The 20,214-nt window shown below is 41.1% G+C and overlaps 2 protein-coding genes across 3 annotated transcripts in view; one reads left to right on the top strand and one right to left on the bottom strand.

Moving 5' to 3' along the window:
- The window catches only part of KCND3 (potassium voltage-gated channel subfamily D member 3), a 208,836-nt gene extending 208,405 nt beyond the window's left edge, over positions 1–431 (top strand). For both annotated transcript variants that reach the window (XM_065927278.1, XM_065927282.1), the window contains one exon: positions 230–431. In XM_065927278.1, the coding sequence (XP_065783350.1) occupies positions 230–431 (202 nt within the window). The remainder of the gene's footprint in view (positions 1–229) is intronic.
- An 8,460-nt stretch (positions 432–8,891) lies between these two features.
- Positions 8,892–19,810, bottom strand: DDX20 (DEAD-box helicase 20). The gene is made up of 11 exons (XM_065907002.1): positions 19,417–19,810; positions 18,650–18,744; positions 17,833–18,001; positions 17,137–17,251; positions 16,874–17,016; positions 16,595–16,733; positions 16,438–16,496; positions 15,060–15,142; positions 14,636–14,741; positions 14,414–14,515; positions 8,892–10,580 (listed from the first exon to the last, which is right to left on the bottom strand). The coding sequence occupies exons 1-11, from the start codon at positions 19,715–19,717 to the stop codon at positions 9,409–9,411; spliced, it is 2,484 nt and encodes an 827-aa protein (XP_065763074.1). The 5' UTR covers positions 19,718–19,810; the 3' UTR covers positions 8,892–9,408.
- Positions 19,811–20,214: the final 404 nt, after the last annotated feature.

Genomic DNA, 20,214 nt, shown 5'->3' on the forward strand with positions numbered 1-20,214 from the left:
GAAAATGTATACTCTGAATTCCAAAGCCCAATATGCATGACTTTTGCAATTTGGGGTAGTTGAGGAATAGTCATCAGAATGGATAATTACAAGCCAAATACCAAAAGCAGAGATGGAGGGACACCCAAACCACCTCCTAGTTACTATAAGCTAGACATGTAGAGGGTCACAGAAGCTTTGAGACACTGGCAAGATGAACCATCATCAACTCACTCTTTTTTCATCCCAGTCGTTCCAGCCTTAATTTGAAAGCAGATGACGGACTGAGACCGAACTGCAAAACGTCCCAGATCACCACAGCCATCATCAGCATCCCCACCCCCCCAGCACTGACCCCGGAAGGCGAAAGTCGGCCAGCCCCTGCCAGCCCGGGCCCCAACACGAACATTCCTTCCATAGCCAGCAATGTTGTCAAGGTCTCTGCCTTGTAAAACCACTGGACAGAGGGCCAGTGCAGGTAGTGGGAGTGAAGGGGACTGGCATGTCGGTGGGTGGCCACTGGGACCACTCCCTCCCCCTTCCCCACTATTCCTGCCCGCCCCGTTGCGCCCCTAGCACTGAAACTTGTGCCTGGAAGAGAAGGAGGCAGCGAAGGGGCACGTGAGGTTCACTGCTGCTGGCGTGGACGCAGCCCTGAGCTACTGCATCTCGCTGGGGCCAGAGGAAGGGAGGACGGGTGGGGGTAAGGATGGGATGTGGGGGTACAGGCTGTGAGCCAGGACAGGGCCCAGAGGGGGGAGCCTCAGACCAAATAACAGATGCTTCTGGAGACCCCAGTGAGGAAAATACAAGACCAAGAGCAGCTCAGAGGCCGAGTTGTCACATGCAAAACAGGAAGAAAATATAACACTGTGTATTTAAGCGCCTTTTTCAAGGCTCTTAATGGATAATATTTATTCATGGGAAAAGGTGGAAAACAAAAACACCAACAGAGTTTTGTGAAATGTTTTTCTCCATGGACCCAATACCTTTGAACCAAAACAATGCATTTTGTGAGGGTTTTTGTTTTTGTTTTTTTCTCTCTCCTTTTATAGCAAAAGCTTTTAGGCTAAGAAGTCAGTTACTGCTGAGTTCTCTCTCCGTTCCCCCAGGTAGGTGAGGTCAAATGAGTCTGGGCCCCACTGCCCAGCCGACCTGCACAGAGCAGCCAAGTGACCACACAGCAACACTCACCCTCTGTCTGTCCCCGTCTGCTTTGTCTCTGTACCTCTCCGCTTCACCCCCTGGGTGTTTTTCTCTGTGTCTAGCCATCTGTCTCGACATGGACCCCGGTGATCCTGAGACATGTTAAAGAAGGCCTTCTCCACTGCCAAGCACCTACAGACTCATGCCCAGGAGTTATATTTATGTGAATGCAGTGGTGGAAGAGAACAGAACAGAGCAAATATGGGCATTTAGGGATGAGGGACATCTACCTTAAAGAGCAGAGTGCTTCCCTTGTGGCTGGAACCACTGGTGTTTGAAGATTGCATTTCTGGGGAAGAAAGGAAATGACCAGATTTATCACACTGGGATCTTGAAAAAGGAAACAGCCAGCACCGGAGAGGCACAGAAAATTCCAGTGTGTGCCAGTGGAGAAAGAACAGAAGAACCCAGGGCTCCCAGCGGCAGCCGGCCCCTGTGGCACCTTGCTCTGTACCCTTCTTTCAGGACCCACCATAAAGCCCATCCAGAGCTCTGCCAAAAGGCTCCATGAGCAGTTAACCGCCGAGAAGGCAGTGGTATGGGGACCAAGCTCTGACTTATCTCATACCTGAGGCAACTCCCACGGAGGCTGCAGAAGGTTAAGCCTGTGTGCCTCATGAAGGATTCTCCAGAGTGAATGCAAGTAAGAGATCATAGATGGTTCTTACCTGGTCTGAATGGTGCCTTGGGGTCTGAAGAGTCTTCAGGCCAGCTGTCCCTGAAGATAACTGAAATGGGGGAGAAGCCTGATCACCTCCCTGAAAGTGAGGAAGTATTTATTTCCGGAGAACCTAGACACACTTCGGTGCAAGTGGTTTGTAGCCAGGTGGGGCTGGGAACACTATTTCTGGAATCCAATCAATTTTCACTGCTTTTAGCAGAGCAGGTGGGCCTTGGGATTAGTGACAAAGCTCTTACCACCCTTCCCAACCTCTAGCTAGCGTATTGCAGTCTCTCTAACCTGGATTCTGAGTTACAGGAGTTCCTCAGGAACTCTTTATCCATTCAACAACTTAGTGATTAGCTATTTAATCATAGACCGAGAATTTTTCTGCCCACCAGAAGCATCCAGATGAGTTTCACTAGCCGGGAACCTAAAAATTACCTTCATTGGCTTCCCTATGACTCCAGCTCTACTGACCCTGCAGAAGGAGAAAGTCAAAGGGTTGTGAGGTGGCACCTAACCAGAAGGTGAGCAGAAGGGCAGAGGAGAGGGAGGCTTCTACTTTATGCTGTCCTCATTGGTCACTGACTGGGTCCTTTCTCTGGGTCTGACCTCAAGGATTTCCCCCTGACCTGAGAATGGGGGTGGTTCTGACCCTCTGAGCTCATGATAGAAGTAGGCAGAAAAGCTTTACAACTACAGAGGAATTCGTGTGTATACACAAACACACAACAACCTAAACACACTTGGGAATAAGTACTTCAACCCATTCATGGCATACATGTGTCTCATAAGGAAAGGCAGAGGACTGGGCTGGGCTCCATTTAAATGGCAGGCCAAGGACTAGAAAAGGAACTTTTCTCTTGAAAGAATGGATAATGGAACAAAGTTAGGAAGGTCTAAAGTTTCTAAGTATGTATCATGAGAACTGAATGGGGTAAAGGATAAAGAGGTAAATAGGAGCATGGTTACATATACATATGAATGAACTGTGTTTAAGAACAGATTATCACGAGGTTAGAATAATGACTGCTCCAACCTGGGACCTGTTTGGTAGTGTACTGGGGGAGCATATTAGGGGTTCCCATAAAAATTAATGAAGAAATTTTAAAAATCATATCCCAAATAATTTCCTGTTGTTTTTTTGACCCTAATGAACTGAATGTTTTGTATCCCTTAAGTTTCATTTCCAAATCTCACATTATACCAGGTCCTAGATGACCACTAGACTAACCCCTTCAGCTCCATCCCTCAGTAGCCTTAGCCAAAGATGAGAAACCCACTTCACTCAAGAAAACAGAATACAGCCAGAAGGGCCCCTACTACTAAAGGATATTTGTAAGTAAACAAAAAGGCCAAATGTGCCACGTCAGTTGAATGTCTAACTCAATGGCCAGTGACTGAAGAAATGGGATATTATCAGGGTTTCCAGGGGACAATGGCTTTCTGGGGAAATGACTTGAGCTTTCATAGTTCTTTCATGAACCACTTCAGCATAATAGAAGAGTCACAAAACTACCCATTCAATCCTATTTAACATTAGGGAAGGTTAAAAACAAACCAGTAGGCTACATTCAAATGAATGGAAACTTAGAAAACATGGAATTAAGAGTATATAAAACTAGAAGAAATTAGGGACTCTCTAAGTCATTTTACAGTATAAGCTGATGCTAAGTGACCTGCTCAAGGTCATGAGGTCATTTAATGAAAGGGCTGGGATCAGAACCCAAATCCCTTGAATATTAGTCTAATGCTTTTTCCATTCCACGCATTGCCTCTCAGCAACGATGCTCAGAGAAGACCCATCAGAGTTTACTTGCTATAACTAGAGACATAGTCATGTGTGAATGCCAATTATTACCTGGACACAGCCCTTTGAAACCACCTGACTACCAGGATAAAACATACCTTGGAAACCACCATCCGCTAGACAGAATCAGGAAGGACTATCGGTTCTGTCAAAAGCAGGTGAGCAAGTGTACAGTCAGGTTTTTTCAGTCCAATACTGTCTTTCCAATGCCCTCAATGGAGAGAGGGTTATGACATTTTAAAGCATACTTTATGTAGTCTTTAATCCTTTCTACAAACTGTGGTGGTAGTAGGTCAAGAACTAAACCTTTAATTCACAGAAGGGAAAACAGGCAGAAAGAAGCTGAGTGACATTCAAATTCACATGACAAGTTAGTGGCAGAACTAAGATTGCAATCCAGAGCTTAGACATCTTGCCCTGGGGTTTTTCCCTTGACATCATCTCAGGCTTGCTTATATTTTTAATACTTGGATTTTCAGAAGCATCCTGAGCCAGGACCTTCAGAAGCACACTCTGTACTATTCCTCCTTCATCCCTTCCTTTCACTACCGGTGTCAAGCTCAAGACTAATTGCATAGAATCCTGTTCAGAAGACTAGATATTCTCAATGATAGTTGAACACATGAGTCTACAATCATACAGGAGGATAAAGTCAGCAAGTAGAAAAGTGAAAGTAAGAAAAATAAAAAATTTGAACAGAAATTAAAATGGCCAGTTAATGATGATTCACAATTAACAAGCATCAATTCATGGATATGCTTGAGGACCTGACCCAGTTTTCAAACGATGATTCCTGCAGTTCAGGATCATGTCACTTTTTAAAATTGATCTAAACCTAGATGTTTAGGCTATTAATGAATTCTAGTGATCCAGGCTCCCTCACTTCAATTACCAGGAAACTACAAGGCATAAACATCCTAACACTGTTAATCTAAGGCAATATTAGTTTCCCTTCTCATCTAGTTGGCATGGTAACCATAAGAGAAACCCAAAAGACTATTTTCCCTTTCTGATTTCCTTATGAAATCTCAGCAAAGCTTTAAAATGAGTGAAGGAAAAATGTTATGACCCGTCACCCTTGGAGCCCAAACAGCATCATGATGAGCATCATTAGAACTAAGAGAAAGTGGATCAGAAAAAGAAACAGCTTTAAAGGGGTTCCTTTTGAGTCCTGTTTTCAGTTCAGAATGTTCTATGTTTTTCTCATCAAGTGTGGGAATGAATTTCTCTTAGCAGGTTTCTCAACTACACTGGCTGATGTCACACTAACCAGTGTAGGGTACTGACCCAAGTCCTGGGGGGCTCCTTGGGCCAATAGACTATTTTACAAATCTGGGTGGTGGGAGGGATGGTATATTTTTGATAATCAGACATTCCAATGTAATGTTTTCCTTAGAGGTCACCCTCCCCCATTAATGTTATCGTGAAAAACATCAAGTGTGTTCTTTTCTATTTTCATATAATAAATGGGCTTTGCTTACCAACATCACAATGGCAAAGAAGAAATACTGTACAAAACTGCAGAAAGATAAACATGTGAAATCTTTCTATGGAAACAAAAAACAAACCAACTCTTGAGTTTCCTGTTGTCTTCTTTTGAAACTGTAGTGCATATGTTAAAATGTATATCATTTGCAGTACTGAGTCATGTGCCACTGCTGTACCCGATGTATCCAATCTGGATTAAACAATGTGCCACAAAATGATTATGGCTGTTTATTTTAATGCCTGTATTCTCCTGCTATACATTAGAAAATAAGGGTAATTTGAACAGAGACTTTCTCCCTCGCCAGAAAAAGTCACAGAATCTCAGAAGGCTGCTTAAGCTCTAGTCTCATCTTCCCTTCCCCACCCTCCCTCAATGTGAGCAACTCCTTTATGAAATCCGAGACGTTATTGCCTGCTTGGATACTTTAGTCATGGATGTTCACTAACAGGGAAAGCATTTGATTGCATTTGTCAACAGCTCTATTTTGAGACTCAGCCCTGCATTACTGAAAGAAAATAGGCTTTTATGTATTTGTATTGTTTCTGCTGAGAATACACTGAATATCTACCATCTAAACCAACATCTCAAACTAAAAGGAAAACTCAAAATTAAATGCTATATAGAGTGTAGCAAAAAGCTCAGATATTAGAGGACAGAGCACACGTTCAGGTTCTATCATTTATATGACGTCACATCAGTTTCTGTGTGTGTGTATGTGGTCACACCCCGCAGCTTGAGGGATTCTTAGTTCCCTGACTAGGGATTGAACCCTTGTTCCTTGCAGTGGAAGCATGGGTGTCTTTAATCACTGGACTGCCAGGGAAGCTCCCAGTCTCTTCTCTCTTGGCTTCAGTTTGTTTCCTCATCTTAAAAATGAGGGGATTGGATTAGATACCTTGAAGATCTGTTCTTAGTAATTCTGGTTTAGGTAGTGAGAGCAACTGGCATTTTCACATTTCACCATAATGTGGCAAGAACAATGGGAATTCTTTTGATTTCCCCACAACAGCCATCGATGAAAATTGTAAGGTTAAAGCAAATGAAGGTTTGCTGTGTGTAAATATAAAGCAAATGTAAAAAATGCAAGGTTAAAGCAAATGTGTGATGCCAGAAGGCCCTGAATTGGCTGTGAAATTCATTTCTATCACTAATGTTCATAGCTTTATCATCCACTAGGTGTCACTACAGATCCACAGTTCAAATAATCTGGAGAAAAGTAATGAAATCAAATGCATGGTGAGCAGTATGTGCTTTTTCATGAAAAAAAGCACTAAATGTTAACTGGGGTATACATGCTTGTTCACAGAGACACAAAACAATAAACATATTCTGTCAAAATGAGAGAACAACCTGGTAATGGAGTTCCAATGCCAGTTATGACTATCAAAAATATAATTTTATTTTTTAAGATTAAGATAGGGTTATTTATGAGGGAGAAGGAAAAAACCTAAGACTTTAAACTACTCGCTTGACTCATACGAATTGATCCATTAAGTATCATAGTTTCTGTTCAATTATTTTTAGAGTTCAAGGGCTCTTACCTTTAAACCATTTTTTTTTAAGGTTAGTGATAGTGTTAGTAGCTTAGTCATGTCCAACTCTTCATGACCCCATGAACTGTAGCCCGCTAGCCTCCTATGTCCATGGAATTCTCAAAGCAAGAATACTAGAATGGGTTGCCATTCCCTTCTCCAGGGGATCTTCCTGACCCAGGGATCGAACCCGGGTCTCCCACATTGCAGGGAGTCTTTATGGCCTGAGCCACCAAGGACGCCCTTTTGAAGGTTAGTGTTAGTGTGTTAGTCGCTCAGTCATGTCCGACTCTTTGCGACCCCATGGACTGTGGCTCGCCAGGCTCCTCTGTCCATGCGATTCTCCAGACAAGAATACTGGAGTGGGTTGCCATTCCCTTCTCCAGAGGATCTTCCCAACCCAGGGATCGAACCAGGGTCTCTGGCATTGCAGGCAAATTCTTTACCGTCTGAGCTACAGGGGAGATCCCTTTTTAAGGTTAGATTAGGTTTAAAAGGTTAGCAATTATTATTGCAATATTTACACTAAAGATTACTTTTAATTACCCAAAGTTACATTAAGTCAGAATCATCCAAAGCAACAGGTTTCCCAAACATTTCTCTACATGTTAATACTGCTAGCCTAATTTAAGTCTAACTTGAACAGCTATATACATGTATTAATATTCTAGAAGTCATATATTAAACCAATTCATAGTAGTCCTCATTTATGTAAATGTATAAAGGCTCTCTATACTCATAAAAAGATTTTCCCTTTCTCTAGAAATTATCTTATTAGTATCAGTTAAATCTTAGAGCTGAAAGGGACTCTAAAAATCTTTTGGTCTAACTGCCTTTTACCGATGAGACTATTGGACTTTGAAAGGTTAAATGACTAGTATAAGGTAAAAAAGTAGGTAGTAGAGAGTCAACTAAGACAAACACTCCTTCCACTACACCACAAAACAGTCTCAAGTAAATCTGCCTAAAACCTACCTACAGTTCCTAACAGATTAGGGGGATATGCACCTACACTGACAATTTCAGCAGATTCCTTTCACAGCCAGCACAATAACTACACCCCTTATTTGGGAAGGTAACTACTGAAATGTTCCAAGGTAAATACTTATGAAAAATGAAATTAGAATCTTCATGTGCCATGGTATATGCTTACCTCCAGCTTATTTTCCTATTTTAAAAAAAAGCAAACACAAAAAAGACAACCCTAAAAAAGAATCCAATTAATTTCAAGACTAATGGGTACTCTAATTAAGATACAGAAGTATCCTAATTAAAATCCCCTAGCAATGATAAACTGTGAACTTGGCTGTATTGTGGGGGAAAAGAGTAGAAAAAAAAAAGAAAAAAGAGCTAAGCTCAATTATGTAACAATGACAGGATCTTAAACGTGTAATTAAAGTCATCTTAATGACACGCTGGACCTAATTATGGATTTCCTTTTTACGGTATTAATTCACTCTAACTTGGTAATACATGTACAATACTGGTATGTGTAAGTACTGCCCAACCCAAATGACAGGAATCTATGTTAAACCATTAGGGCAGTGTTATGTGAGTGTTGGACAGTTAATGATAATGGCTGTAGGTGTTTGCTGACAGCCCTGGGGGAAAATGTTTATACTGCCTAGACAAGTATGTACACAGGAAAGGAGAGCTTCCCTTTTAAAAAGTAAATACGTATCTCTATTCATAGGTGGTTCTCTCACAACAAATCCCTTTCACAGAAAGGATTGGGGACCAAACACGAATTCATAAAAGGAATGCTATAAAGAAATTAAAGAATATGTAATTTCCGACTACATTTTTCCAAATCATAATTTATAGACACAGAATTTCAGAAAAATGCTAGAAACTTCCCTTAGCCTACTAACTAGCAGAGTAGGGCAGCTATTAATCTGGGTCCCAGAGATGGGCTCCAAAGGGTTTATGAACCCTTTGAAAACAAATTCTTGTTTATAGAATGAGAAATTTTCTGGGACAAATCTATAGCTTTCATCAGATTCATAAAAGGATCCAAAAACCAACAAAGATGAAGAGCTGCTCCTTTTCTTGAGAAACAAAAAGACAGCCACTGATCCTTAGCTATTTAATGCATATCAAAAACATAGACAGCTTCCATAATCTTAAAAATAAGACATCATCAAAAGATGAACAATAAACATGTCACCACACTTGGCTGAGTTTCTTTTTTTACTGGAAGCAAATAGCATCAAATCAAGGACCTTGGGAAAGTCTGAATCAATGTTTATTCCCAAAAGGAGAAGCAGTTTTCTGATCTACCATGCTACAAATTTCTCTAAGAACACACCTCTATGGAAATGCAGCCCGAGACTTTTGGAAAGAACTCCACAACATAAACTAGCATTACCTTTCAAATCTCAAGGTTTTTATTTCTTTTAAAGTAAACAGTGGTATAAGTCTTTTTCAATGTTTCTTTTGAGAATGGCTTATAGAAAATGGCACCCTGGGAACTTCAGCTTTATGTCCCCCAAATTTTCTTTCAAGAATCTAATTCAGGGAATTTCTTTAAAAAGATCTTTAAAAAGATAATACACTTGACCTACATCAGGTTGATTTAGTTCAAAACAATCTGAAAAATAGATATGTCCCAGCAGAAAGCCTCAAGACTTCTCCAATTCCTCAAAAAATTGTGCCATTATACGCCACTCCACTATAGGTCAAGGAGGATGGCAATCACTTGATATGCCCAGACGGTATGAGGGACAGCCTACTGTCGCTGGTTGCCACGCATCATTTCTTGTAGGTAAACAGCATTCATCTGATAGGCTGCCATCCAACTTGGATGCCTCTGAGCATTCCAATAATACGACTGAGCAGCAGCAGCATAGTATTCCTGCCATGCCCTGTAGTAAGCTCTCCAGTACTCCTCATAGTCCTGATACGAGCCAGGAAAACCTGGATGTGCTTCCCTATGGCAGTCATACCAACCATCTTCCTGGGGTTCTGTCTGCAATCGATGGGAAGATCGCCTAGGAAGGTTTCTTCGGCTCTGCTTAGCTCTCTGGTTATGGTTAGCTCCCTCCTTGTGCCTTGACTTTACTTGGATTTCAGTTGATTCTTGATACTCTACTAGGCTAGGGGTGTCATTTCCATTCAGAGGCTGTTCCAAAGAGATATGGCCATCCACAGGAATAGATTCCGAGTCTTTCAGCTGAGTATCAGAAGCAACTTCCAAGTATGACTTATGTCCTTTGCTCTGGGAAGAAGTCCTTGAGCTGTAAGAATCACTGTCACTCTCAGAGTCTCCAGATTGGCTGCTACTTGCCAATATCTGCACTCTCTCTTCAGTAATTCTATTTTTCACAAAACCATTTTGAGGATTCACAGACTGATCCCCCGGACCTGTGTAGTGTCTGATGATTTCCACAGGTTTCTCTAAACCCTCTTTAATAAAATGTTCATAATCGTCCACCAATTCTGCAAAAGTCAAAATACATGGCAAATGGGTTTTAAAGGCAGACAGACAAGGAATTTTGGGGAGTGACACAGAAGCTTCTTTGACTTGGTGCTGAATGTTAGTAGGGTTTTCAACAGAGGTCTGAACAGAATTCTTCATTTGTTCTTCCAACTGTACTGCACAGGCCAGTTCTTTTGGTGACATGGCTTTTTCTACGATTCCACACTCTGAATGGCTTTTCACAGGAAGTTTTTGTTTGGTATTATTTTTTGATTTCACTGATACTGCAGATACAGAAGTATTTCTAGATGAAGCCATGTGTTTACCATGAGCTTTCTGAGTTTGAAAGGTTCTCTCTATTTTTTGAATGTGCTTTTTTAGAGGCTGGGTAGGTACACTTGCTAAACCATATGTATGCACAGCAGCTTCAACCTCCACATCCCAATCCAAACATTCTTCCATCAGACCAGGAGGAATAGGATCTACATAAAAGAAATTTTAAAAGTATTAAATTCTCAAGTTGCTTTAGACCAGCATTTTCTGAATGGTTTAATAAAGCTTTCCATGGTCAAAAGGGTTAAGAAACAAAATACACTAACAATATACTAAGAAGCTTAATATATTAGTATTTTAAAAAACCTAAAGTAATCCTCACAGGAAAGAATTTTGCTGATTAAATACACAAGACCCATCCCATACTCATAAGCAATATCACCCTCTAACCTCTCACTGAAAAGAACTGATTCTAGGAGTGAGGTGTGCCTATGTAGCAGTTTTCCTACCCCTCGTCATCTCCCTCTCACCAACTCCTCCCTGTGATCTCACTACTCATAGCAGCAAAACAAAGGTATCAGAAAACAGATCATGCTCCCTAAAGCTTACCAATTGGGAAATATTACAACCGCAACTCTGCATCCAAGTAAATCTGCCACCCTATATTATATTCTACCAGGGAAAAATCATTGCCCTCAATGGTGGAGGGCAAAAATCTTCACAGGGGAAAAAAGACAGATAGATGACTGTGAAAAGATCTGTGATATCAATGGCACTTGTAAATCTAAAAAAATTTACTGGCTCCAACCCTCTGAATCTCCTCTCCCAGCCAGGTGTGACAATTTGCTTCTACCTGCACTCAGGTCTTTCCAAAGTGTGACCAATTTTCACCTTAGACCAAGTACACAGAGCCTCAGCTTTACGAAGATCTCACCTGTCACTGCTGGTGCTGTTCCATGTATGTGTCAGTTCAATTCAGTTCAGTTCAGTTCAGTCGCTCAGTCGTGTCTGACTCTTTGTGACCCCATGAATCGCAGCACGCCAGGCCTCCCTGTCCATCACCAACTCCTGGAGTCTACCCAAACCCATGCCCATCGAGTTGGTGACGCCATCCAACCTGCCATCTCATCCTCCGTCATCCCCTTCTCCTCCTGCCCCCAATCCCTCCCAGTATTAGGGTCTTTTCCAATAAGTCAACTCTTCGCATGAGGGGTCTGTGTGTGTGTACCCACTACTCATTCCCTCAGATCTGGATTCTTTAGCTGGGGCTCTTCATTTTTCATTGATTAGAAACTCTGACTAAACTCAGATTCCTACTGAGATGATATCTCTTGCTTGCAGAGATCTATCATTCAGGTCAATTTCCCTCTTAATCCTGCTCCAGGCTACTCACCTGAACAGTCTGTGGTCACACAAGTGTCTAGTCCAATATAGATCTAACACCATGAGTATCATTTTCTTACAATTTCAGGGCTCTGTTAACACTTCATAAAGATCCAAATACATGTCATTTTCCAGTAACCAAAAACTTTTTTTATCACTAGATGTTACGACACTGAATCCTACCACAAGGCCTACCCCTCATATGTCAATTTTCAATTTTTTTCTATATGTATAATTATAAAGATTATCAATAGACTTATAGAGAGAATTAACAAAATATAGTCTCAGAGAACCTAAAGACCATCTACTCTAAAAGCACTCTGTAAACCAGGACATAAGCTTAGAGCAATTTAAAAAATCTGTAAAAAGATCATAAAATGAGTTATCACAAAGCCAGAACTACTAAAATTCACAGTACTCCCAGACCTGTGCTTAATCTAGCTTTGTAAAAATCACTAAAGGAATGAAACATATTGGTAAATATTCATTGTTCTATTTATTCAATAACATATCCCATTTTCTAGAAAATCATGTAGATATAAGTATATATTTATATAACTATACAATATCTATATATGTATATAGCTATGTATCTATATAATGTATGGAGGAGAAGGGGACAACAGAGGATGAGATGGTTGGATGGCATCACTGACGCAATGGACATGACTTTGAGTAAGCTTCTGGAGTTAGTGATAGATAGGGAAGCCTGGCGTGCTGCAATCCATGGGATCGCAGAGTTGGACATGACTGAGTGACTGAACTGGTATTGGTGTGTGTGTGTGTGTGTGTGTGTGTGTGCATTTATATATATATATGACCTGTCTCTTGAGAAATCTGTATGCAGTTCAGGAAGCAACAGTTAGAACTGGACATGGAACAACAGACTGGTTCCAAATAGGAAAAGGAGTACGTCAAGGCTGTATATTGTCACTCTGCTTATTTAACTTATATGCAGAGGTCATCATGAGAAACGCTGGGCTGGATGAAGCACAAACTGGAATCAATACTGCCGGGAGAAATATCAATAACCTCAGATATGCAGATGACACCACCCTTGTGGCAGAAAGCAAAGAGCCTCTTGATGAAAGTGAAAGAGGAGAGTGAAAAAGTTGGCTTAAAGCTCAACATTCAGAAAACTAAGATCATGGCATCTGGTCTCATCACTTCATGGAAAATACATGGAGAAACAGTGGAAACAGTGGCTGACTTTATTTTTTGGGGCTCCAAAATCACTGCAGATGGCGACTGCAGCCATGAAAGTAAAAGACACTTGCTCCTTGGAAGAAAAGCTATAACCAACCTAGACAGCATGTTAAAAAGCAGAGGCATTACTTTGCCAACAAAGGTCCGTCTGGTCAAGGTTATGGTTTTTCCAGTAGTCATGTATGGAAGTGAGAGTTGGACTATAAGAAGGCTGAGCACCAAAGAATTGATGTTTCTGAACTGTGATGTTGGAGAAGACTCTTGAGAGTCCCTTGGACTGCAAGGAGATCCAACCAGTCCATCCTAAAGGAAATCAGTCCTGAATATTCATTTCAAGGACTGATGCTGAGGCTGAAACTCCAATACTTTGGCCACCTGATGCAAAGAACTGACTCATTTGAAGACCCTGATACTGGGAAAGATTGAGGGCAGGAGGAGAAGGGGATGACAGAGGATGAGATGGCTGGATGGCATCACTGACTCAATGGACATTAGTTTGAACTCCAGGAGTTGGTGATGGACAGGGAGGCCTGGTGTGCTGCAGTCCAAGGGGTCACAGAGTCGGACATGACTGAGCAACTGAACTGAACTGAACACACTAACATGCACACAGTAACACAGAGTTGACCTCTGAATAACACAGGTTTGGACTGAGGGCTTGAAGGTCCCTTACGTATGACAGCACCACACAGCCTGCTGCTGGCCGAATCAGTGACTGTGGAAACGCAGATACGGAGGGCTGACTCTGAGTCACACAGGGACCTATGTTGCACGGAGGCTCGGCACCTCTAACTCCCATGTTGTTCAAGGATCAGCTGTACAGCATATAAATCAGATTTCCACACACGAGTTTACGGTTTTTAAAAAAGTTTTCAAGAAATCATTAATAGTTTCAAAACATGCATTGTTTCCAAGATGGCACTTTTAAAAAGCAGCTTGATAAATGATTCATTAAAATCAAAAGAAAATACTTAAACATTTTCAGAACAGTGTTCAAATTAAAGATACTTCCTCATAATAACAAAGGAGAACATGACAAGAATTATCTTTATCGCAACATAAAAGGTAAGATACATCCTTGATATAAAAGAATAAAATCAAATTTGAAAGCTACAAAGTAAAATATGGAGTTAATACAACAGAAATATAGTTTTCACTTTTCATGTGTGAAAAATATATTGTTAGCTTACAATTTTCTCCCTACTATTTATTAACTGTAAGACCTTAGGCAAATAGTTAACCTCTCTGTCTCAGTACCCTCTTCTACAAAAGGCAGATAATAATAGCACATAACTCAAAGGATTGTGGTGAGCATTAAATGAGTTAGCACACATAAATACTTATAAATACTTAGAACATTACACATCATAAATACTCTATGTTTGCTATTATTTTTATTAGGCCTATCATCATTACCATTATTTCAACAGCAAATGAAACAGATAAAAAATACCTGGTAAAGGCAGAAGATTGATATTACATTTCTGGGCAATTTTCATCATCATATTTTCTTCTTCTCCCCTGCAGCAGTAGGTCACTGTCAGTCCCAAAGTACCTAAAGCATCGAAGGAATGTTAAGTAGTAAGTCAGTTTCATATAAATGACACTCCAAGTCCACTTGCCACATTACAGCTTCCTCCTCTTAGAGAAAGCATCCCAACTTTTTTCTTTTTACCGAAACGGCCAGCTCTGCCAATCCGATGCATATATGTCTCCCAATCCAATGGTACATCCAGGTTTACAACTAGGTTCACCTTCTCAGCATCAATTCCACGGGAAGTCTTGAATTGAAGAAAAGAACAATTGCTTGTTTGCAATGGACACACTATTATTCTAGTATAACCAAGAGCCAAATTAAGAACAGGAAGATATTTAGGAGCAAAGGAAAATTTGTTTCTAATGAGTAACTGACTTCAAGAATAAAGATAAAAACACAAAAGACATTTTTAAGAAAACATATTCCCCAGCACTGGAAATATGATTATCTTCTGGTATTACTGTCAGATACACCCACCTAAAATAATAGTTGAAATCTGTACATTTGATAACAGAAAATATGTCCAGATGGATTAGTCACCCAAACTGAACAGGAAATTTACCAAATCTGTGGAAATGAGGACTCTGCAATGAAACTGCTTCAGTTTAGCCATAGCATCAAGACGCTGATTCTGATTCATGTTGCCTAAAAAGATCCAGAAATAAAGCCACATAAAACAAGCTAATATACATTTGTCAAATCCACAAAAAGCAAAAATAGTAATACCCAGTCTTAACAGTTTAAAAATATAACAACCAAAGTTAATTCTGTCATTATATGGAAATCTAGGTTAAGACCTAAAGTCAGAATCTTTTAAAATATAGTTAGGCAATCAACTCAAAATTCAATTTTAATTTTTTTCTTATTTTTATTTTTTGGCCGAGCTGCAGTATGTGGGGATCTTAGTTCTCCAACCAGAGATTAAACTCATGCCCCCCTGCAGAGTCTTAACCACTGGACCACCAGGGAAGTCCCTCAAAATTGTTTTAAATGGTGACTTAGGCTATGTCTGCAGATATAACATCATATCTAAAAGTTACATATAAGGTTTAACAATTCTTAGCAAACTAAAATTTCCTTAATCAGCTGCTTATCAATTTGGTATTGAAGTGTGATCTACAGTCCAAATATTGGTCCATGGGATATATCATCACCAAACAAGCTTATGCTAACAGGTTAAAAACTAAGCTGAGATAGCAACCAAAACTCTAAAAAGGCTCTCATTGATCAAAAATTCCTTTAAATCTTCCATTCCTAGGTCAGCAGTAATAATTCAGCTTTGTGTCAAAAGTCAATCAGTTCTGAGTCTTCCTTGGTAGTAGCTCAGTGATAAAGAATCTGCCTACAGGAGACACGGATTCAATCCCTGGTTTGGAAAGATCCTTCATGCTGTGCAGCTACTAAACCCATGCATCACAACTACTGAACCTGTGAGCCCAGGAGCTGCAACTACTGAAGCCTGCGAGCCTAGAGTCCATGTTCCACAACAAGAGAAGCCACTGCAATGAAAAGCCCAATCACTGAAACTAGAGAAAAGCCTTCACAGCAATGAAGACCCACCACAGTCATAAATAAATAAATGAAAAATCAATTGGTTTTGCCTTCCAAGAGACCATAAAAGTCAATTTAGTCAGCAATTCTTAGCAATTTTAAAATGATTATCTTAAGACAAAAAAAAGGCTTTGTTTTTATAAAATTAGTTATTTGTGGATATAACTCAAGTTTTCTAATATTATATTATAAACCATGTTACTTATTAAAAAACAAGGATATTGGTATAACCAAATCTCAGTGAAAATAAACCTGAAATTCCTTTTACTCTAAAGATTCAGTATAACCCCACATTAACAAGTCAACCTATGAAGTGGTATCTCTCCTGACATTGGAGAAGCTTCAAGTCAGGATACTCAATAAAGATTAAAGTTAAGACGTGAAGTTACCTGAAATGCACTCGGCAGGAAAGCCTTTAGAAGAAAGGATATCAGCCAAGTGTTGTGCTCTATGAAAAATAACACAGAAGGTTATAATTTTACAAATATTGCCCACACCTATCCTTGTATTTCACAAGTTCCCCAGATGACTTTTAAGGTACAGTACCTGCTGTGTAAGTTAGAAAAGACTAAGGCTTGATTAAATGGAATTTTGCTGAAAAGTTCCTGTAAATGTTGAGTCTTTTCCTCAAAAATCTTATGGGCCAAAGGGTATGAATTGACAATCTTATAATACTGCTTCAAACCTATAAAGAAGAGTCTTCTGTTAAAACAAACCTATTTGCTAAATAAAGCAAATATGAAAGCAATAGACAGCTAAACGAAAGAAAGCTCCAGAATATCGTGAACAAACCCAGTAAGTAACAAATCCAATATCTATACACACCTACTAGACTTGGATCACTGGAATTTAGTCTTACAAAAGTGGGCTCCCTCATGTACTTTGTCAAAGCATTAGCCAAAAATTCAGGGTAAGTAGCTGACACTGCCAACATCTGTTTACTTGCAGGCAAGGAAGAATAAATCCAACTGCAAAATAAAAGAAAAACACACTCTGAAAACTATTCAGATGGTAATCACCACTTAGAAAAGCCAAAGACAGACACTTTGGAGCACCATTTAAATAGTCAAGTTACTTATTTTCCTTACTTTATTTGTTCCTGGAAGCTGCCTTCTTCTAAAAGCTTATCTGCTTCATCAAGAATAAAGAGACGTATACTGCCTGTATTCAAGTAGTCCAGTTCTATCAGTTGTTTAATTCTGCCTAAATTCCAGAAAACAAAACAAAACATATTCAAATATCGATAATGCACCAATTTGTGGAAATCTGAGCCAATTTTATTACTCTCCTTAACAGGTGGAACTGCTGATCTGAGCCAACCCTCACTATTCTCTATTTACACACTAAACCACAAATTAGAAATCTTGAGTTCTGACCTTGCCTAAATCTGTTGTTTTTCCCTCACATTTCATCACCAATATGTATGGAAAATAAACACTATTCCTGTTAAGATCTGTAAGGCACTGAATGCTAGATTGTGATTCTGAGTGATTCATGACTGAAAAACAATACAGAAGCAAAGAATAATCCCAATCCTTGGCTTTAGGGCCTCCTGAAAGTCATCTCAATACTCTTCTTTTCAAAAGCCTATCCCATACTTGTTCCTAAACATCCTTAGGAATGGAGACTTTACAAATTCTGTTGGTAATCCAGTTATGTGTTTATATCTCACTAATGTTCTTCATCTTTAATACTCAAAATAATTGCCATAGTTATCAAAGACTGCCATATAAAAGTGCTCAGTTACTTAAAAGCCCAGTAATTAAAAGGTGCTGATGTCTTACCAGGAGAACCAACAGCAATATGACACTTTTTAAGTCTGGTTTTGTCTTGTGATAATGGAGTTCCTCCAATAAACACATGACACTCTAACCCTTCCATTTTTATTCCAATGGCTGTGATAACAGAATGTATCTGTACAGCAATTTCTCTTGTGGGAGCCAAGATCAAAATCTAAAAAAAAAAGCAAAACATAAAATACACCTTTAACAAGTCAGCATTATAAATATATAAGGTAGGACTCAAAAAGATATCCCCAGTGCCTGGCATAATTGTTTATAGATAACATGGGCAAATCATGTAATCTTTAACAAATCTTTGTCGAAGAAATGATCCCCAAATCCAAATCTCCTGTTAATTTGGGTAAGGCCATCTTAGACATACTCTGAGAGAATCTAGAAAATGGGAGATCAGTATAATACATTCACTGTAAGAACCACCTAATTACCAACAACAGCCAAGCACCTCATTACCACCAATCAGGCAAAATACTAAATCTCACCATAATCTGGTGAGCAAATAAAAGCATAAAAAAATCCCTATCTGTATTCTCAAGAAATGACAAAATTGACACACATGGCAGATTTATTTAACATGTGTAGTAACAACAGAAATCTCTAAACTTCTATTTCGTCACTATCCCATCCATACCACCACCACTCAATAGCCTCAATGTCTACTTTCCCTGTATACTTGTCATATGCCTCAAGGGAATCATTCACCAACTTCACTTCTGTCTCTGAGGAGCCACTGGTATTTCATCTGACGTGTAGTAAAATCCACATAACATACCCTCCTTTGGGTCATCTGAGCTAAACTCACCTGGGTACTTAGGTTCTCAAGAACAAGAGAGTCCAAAGCAATGGTGGAGAAGACACAGGTTTTCCCAGTTCCAGACTTAGCCTGAACAATTAAATCTGAGAAGGAAAAAAAGTTAGCTAGGACTGAAGAAACTTAGGTACCAATCCCAGAACTAGAAGGGTCTCCAGAGAGATCACATCGTTGACACTTTGGTTTTTACCCTTAACTCTTAAAAAAGCATGAAGCCACATCCAGAAACAGGCCTCTTCCCTGAACCCCCACCGTTTCTTTTCTTCTTTAGGCTTAAGAACCAGAAATTTGAAGTATGAAATCAAAGTATCGTAGGGTCACATTCCCTCCAAAGGCTCTATGGTTATCAATACAATTCTTCCCAGTCTCTTCCAGCTTCTGATGGCTCAGACATTTCTTGGCGCGGAGCTGTGTAACTCCAATTTCTGGCTTTCTTCTCTTTCTCTGTTATAAAGACTCTTGTCACTGGATTTAGGGCCTACTCTAATCCAGATGATCTCATCTGAGATCCTTATTACTGTTTACTTTTCTCAAACATAGAACCACTTGTAAAGTGGAATGGACCTTAAATATTTCCAAATTCAGTACTGCGCCTCCGTTCGACAGTGTAGGAAATAGAGGCTCGCGGAATGCGGTTGTCGTGCCCCTGCAGGCAGCAGCCCTGGGGCCTTCCCGGCCCTCGCCATGGTTCGACCCCCCCCCCGCCCCCGCAGCCCCACCGCCGGCCCTCCTGGCCCCTCCAGTGCCCCCTGCCTCACCGAGTCCACATCGCCCGAGCGGGATGGCCTTCAGCTGCACGGGCGACGGCCGCTCGAAGCCAACCGCCCGCAGGCCCTCCAGCACCGGGCGCGACAGCAGCAGCGACTCGAAGTCTGCCGGCTCCGCTAGCAGCACATCCCCAGTGCGGGTCCGCGGGCCGCTGATGTCGTGAGCCGTCCGCAGGCTCCGCACCGGCCGGGGGGCTGGCTCCGGGGCCGAGAACTGCGCGGCCGCACGCTCCGCTGACATAGCGGTCTCCACGGTCGCTAAGGCAGCCGGGTCTTCAAACGCCGCCGCCATGGTAGCCGCGCCGCCGGATCTCGCGGTACTTGGGGCGAGGCTGGGAGCCTGAGAGCGAGAAGAGGAAAAACTTTATTGGCAGTCTTCCCGTGAAGACAGTGACACGCCAGGCCTGGAAGAGGAGGGGAAGTTGAAGACTCGGAAACAGCTACAACAACAACAAAAAAAATGTGACCAGAGGATGGCGGGAAAAGGGAGGAGAGGAAAGCAGAGGCTACCAGCGTGTCGCCGCCTGCGACCTGTAGAGGGCGCCGCGGGTTAACGGTGGGAGCACCGCCTCGCCCCACGGCCCTCTGTGGGCGGGTCCGCCCCGCCCAGCGCCCAGCGTTGGCTGCCTCACAACGCTGCCTTTGTGATGCGCCCTGTGCGTCAGGCTCCCCGCCTCCGGGCCCTGACTCCGCGTTCGCCCCGCTCCGGATCCCCACTGTGTCCCGCCCCAACTCGCCGCCTCGTCCTGCGCTCTCGGAGATTGACCACGTTGCATAGTATCTGTCTGT

This window comes from Muntiacus reevesi, chromosome 1 (genome assembly GCF_963930625.1).
Source record: "Muntiacus reevesi chromosome 1, mMunRee1.1, whole genome shotgun sequence".
NCBI lineage: Eukaryota > Metazoa > Chordata > Mammalia > Artiodactyla > Cervidae > Muntiacus > Muntiacus reevesi.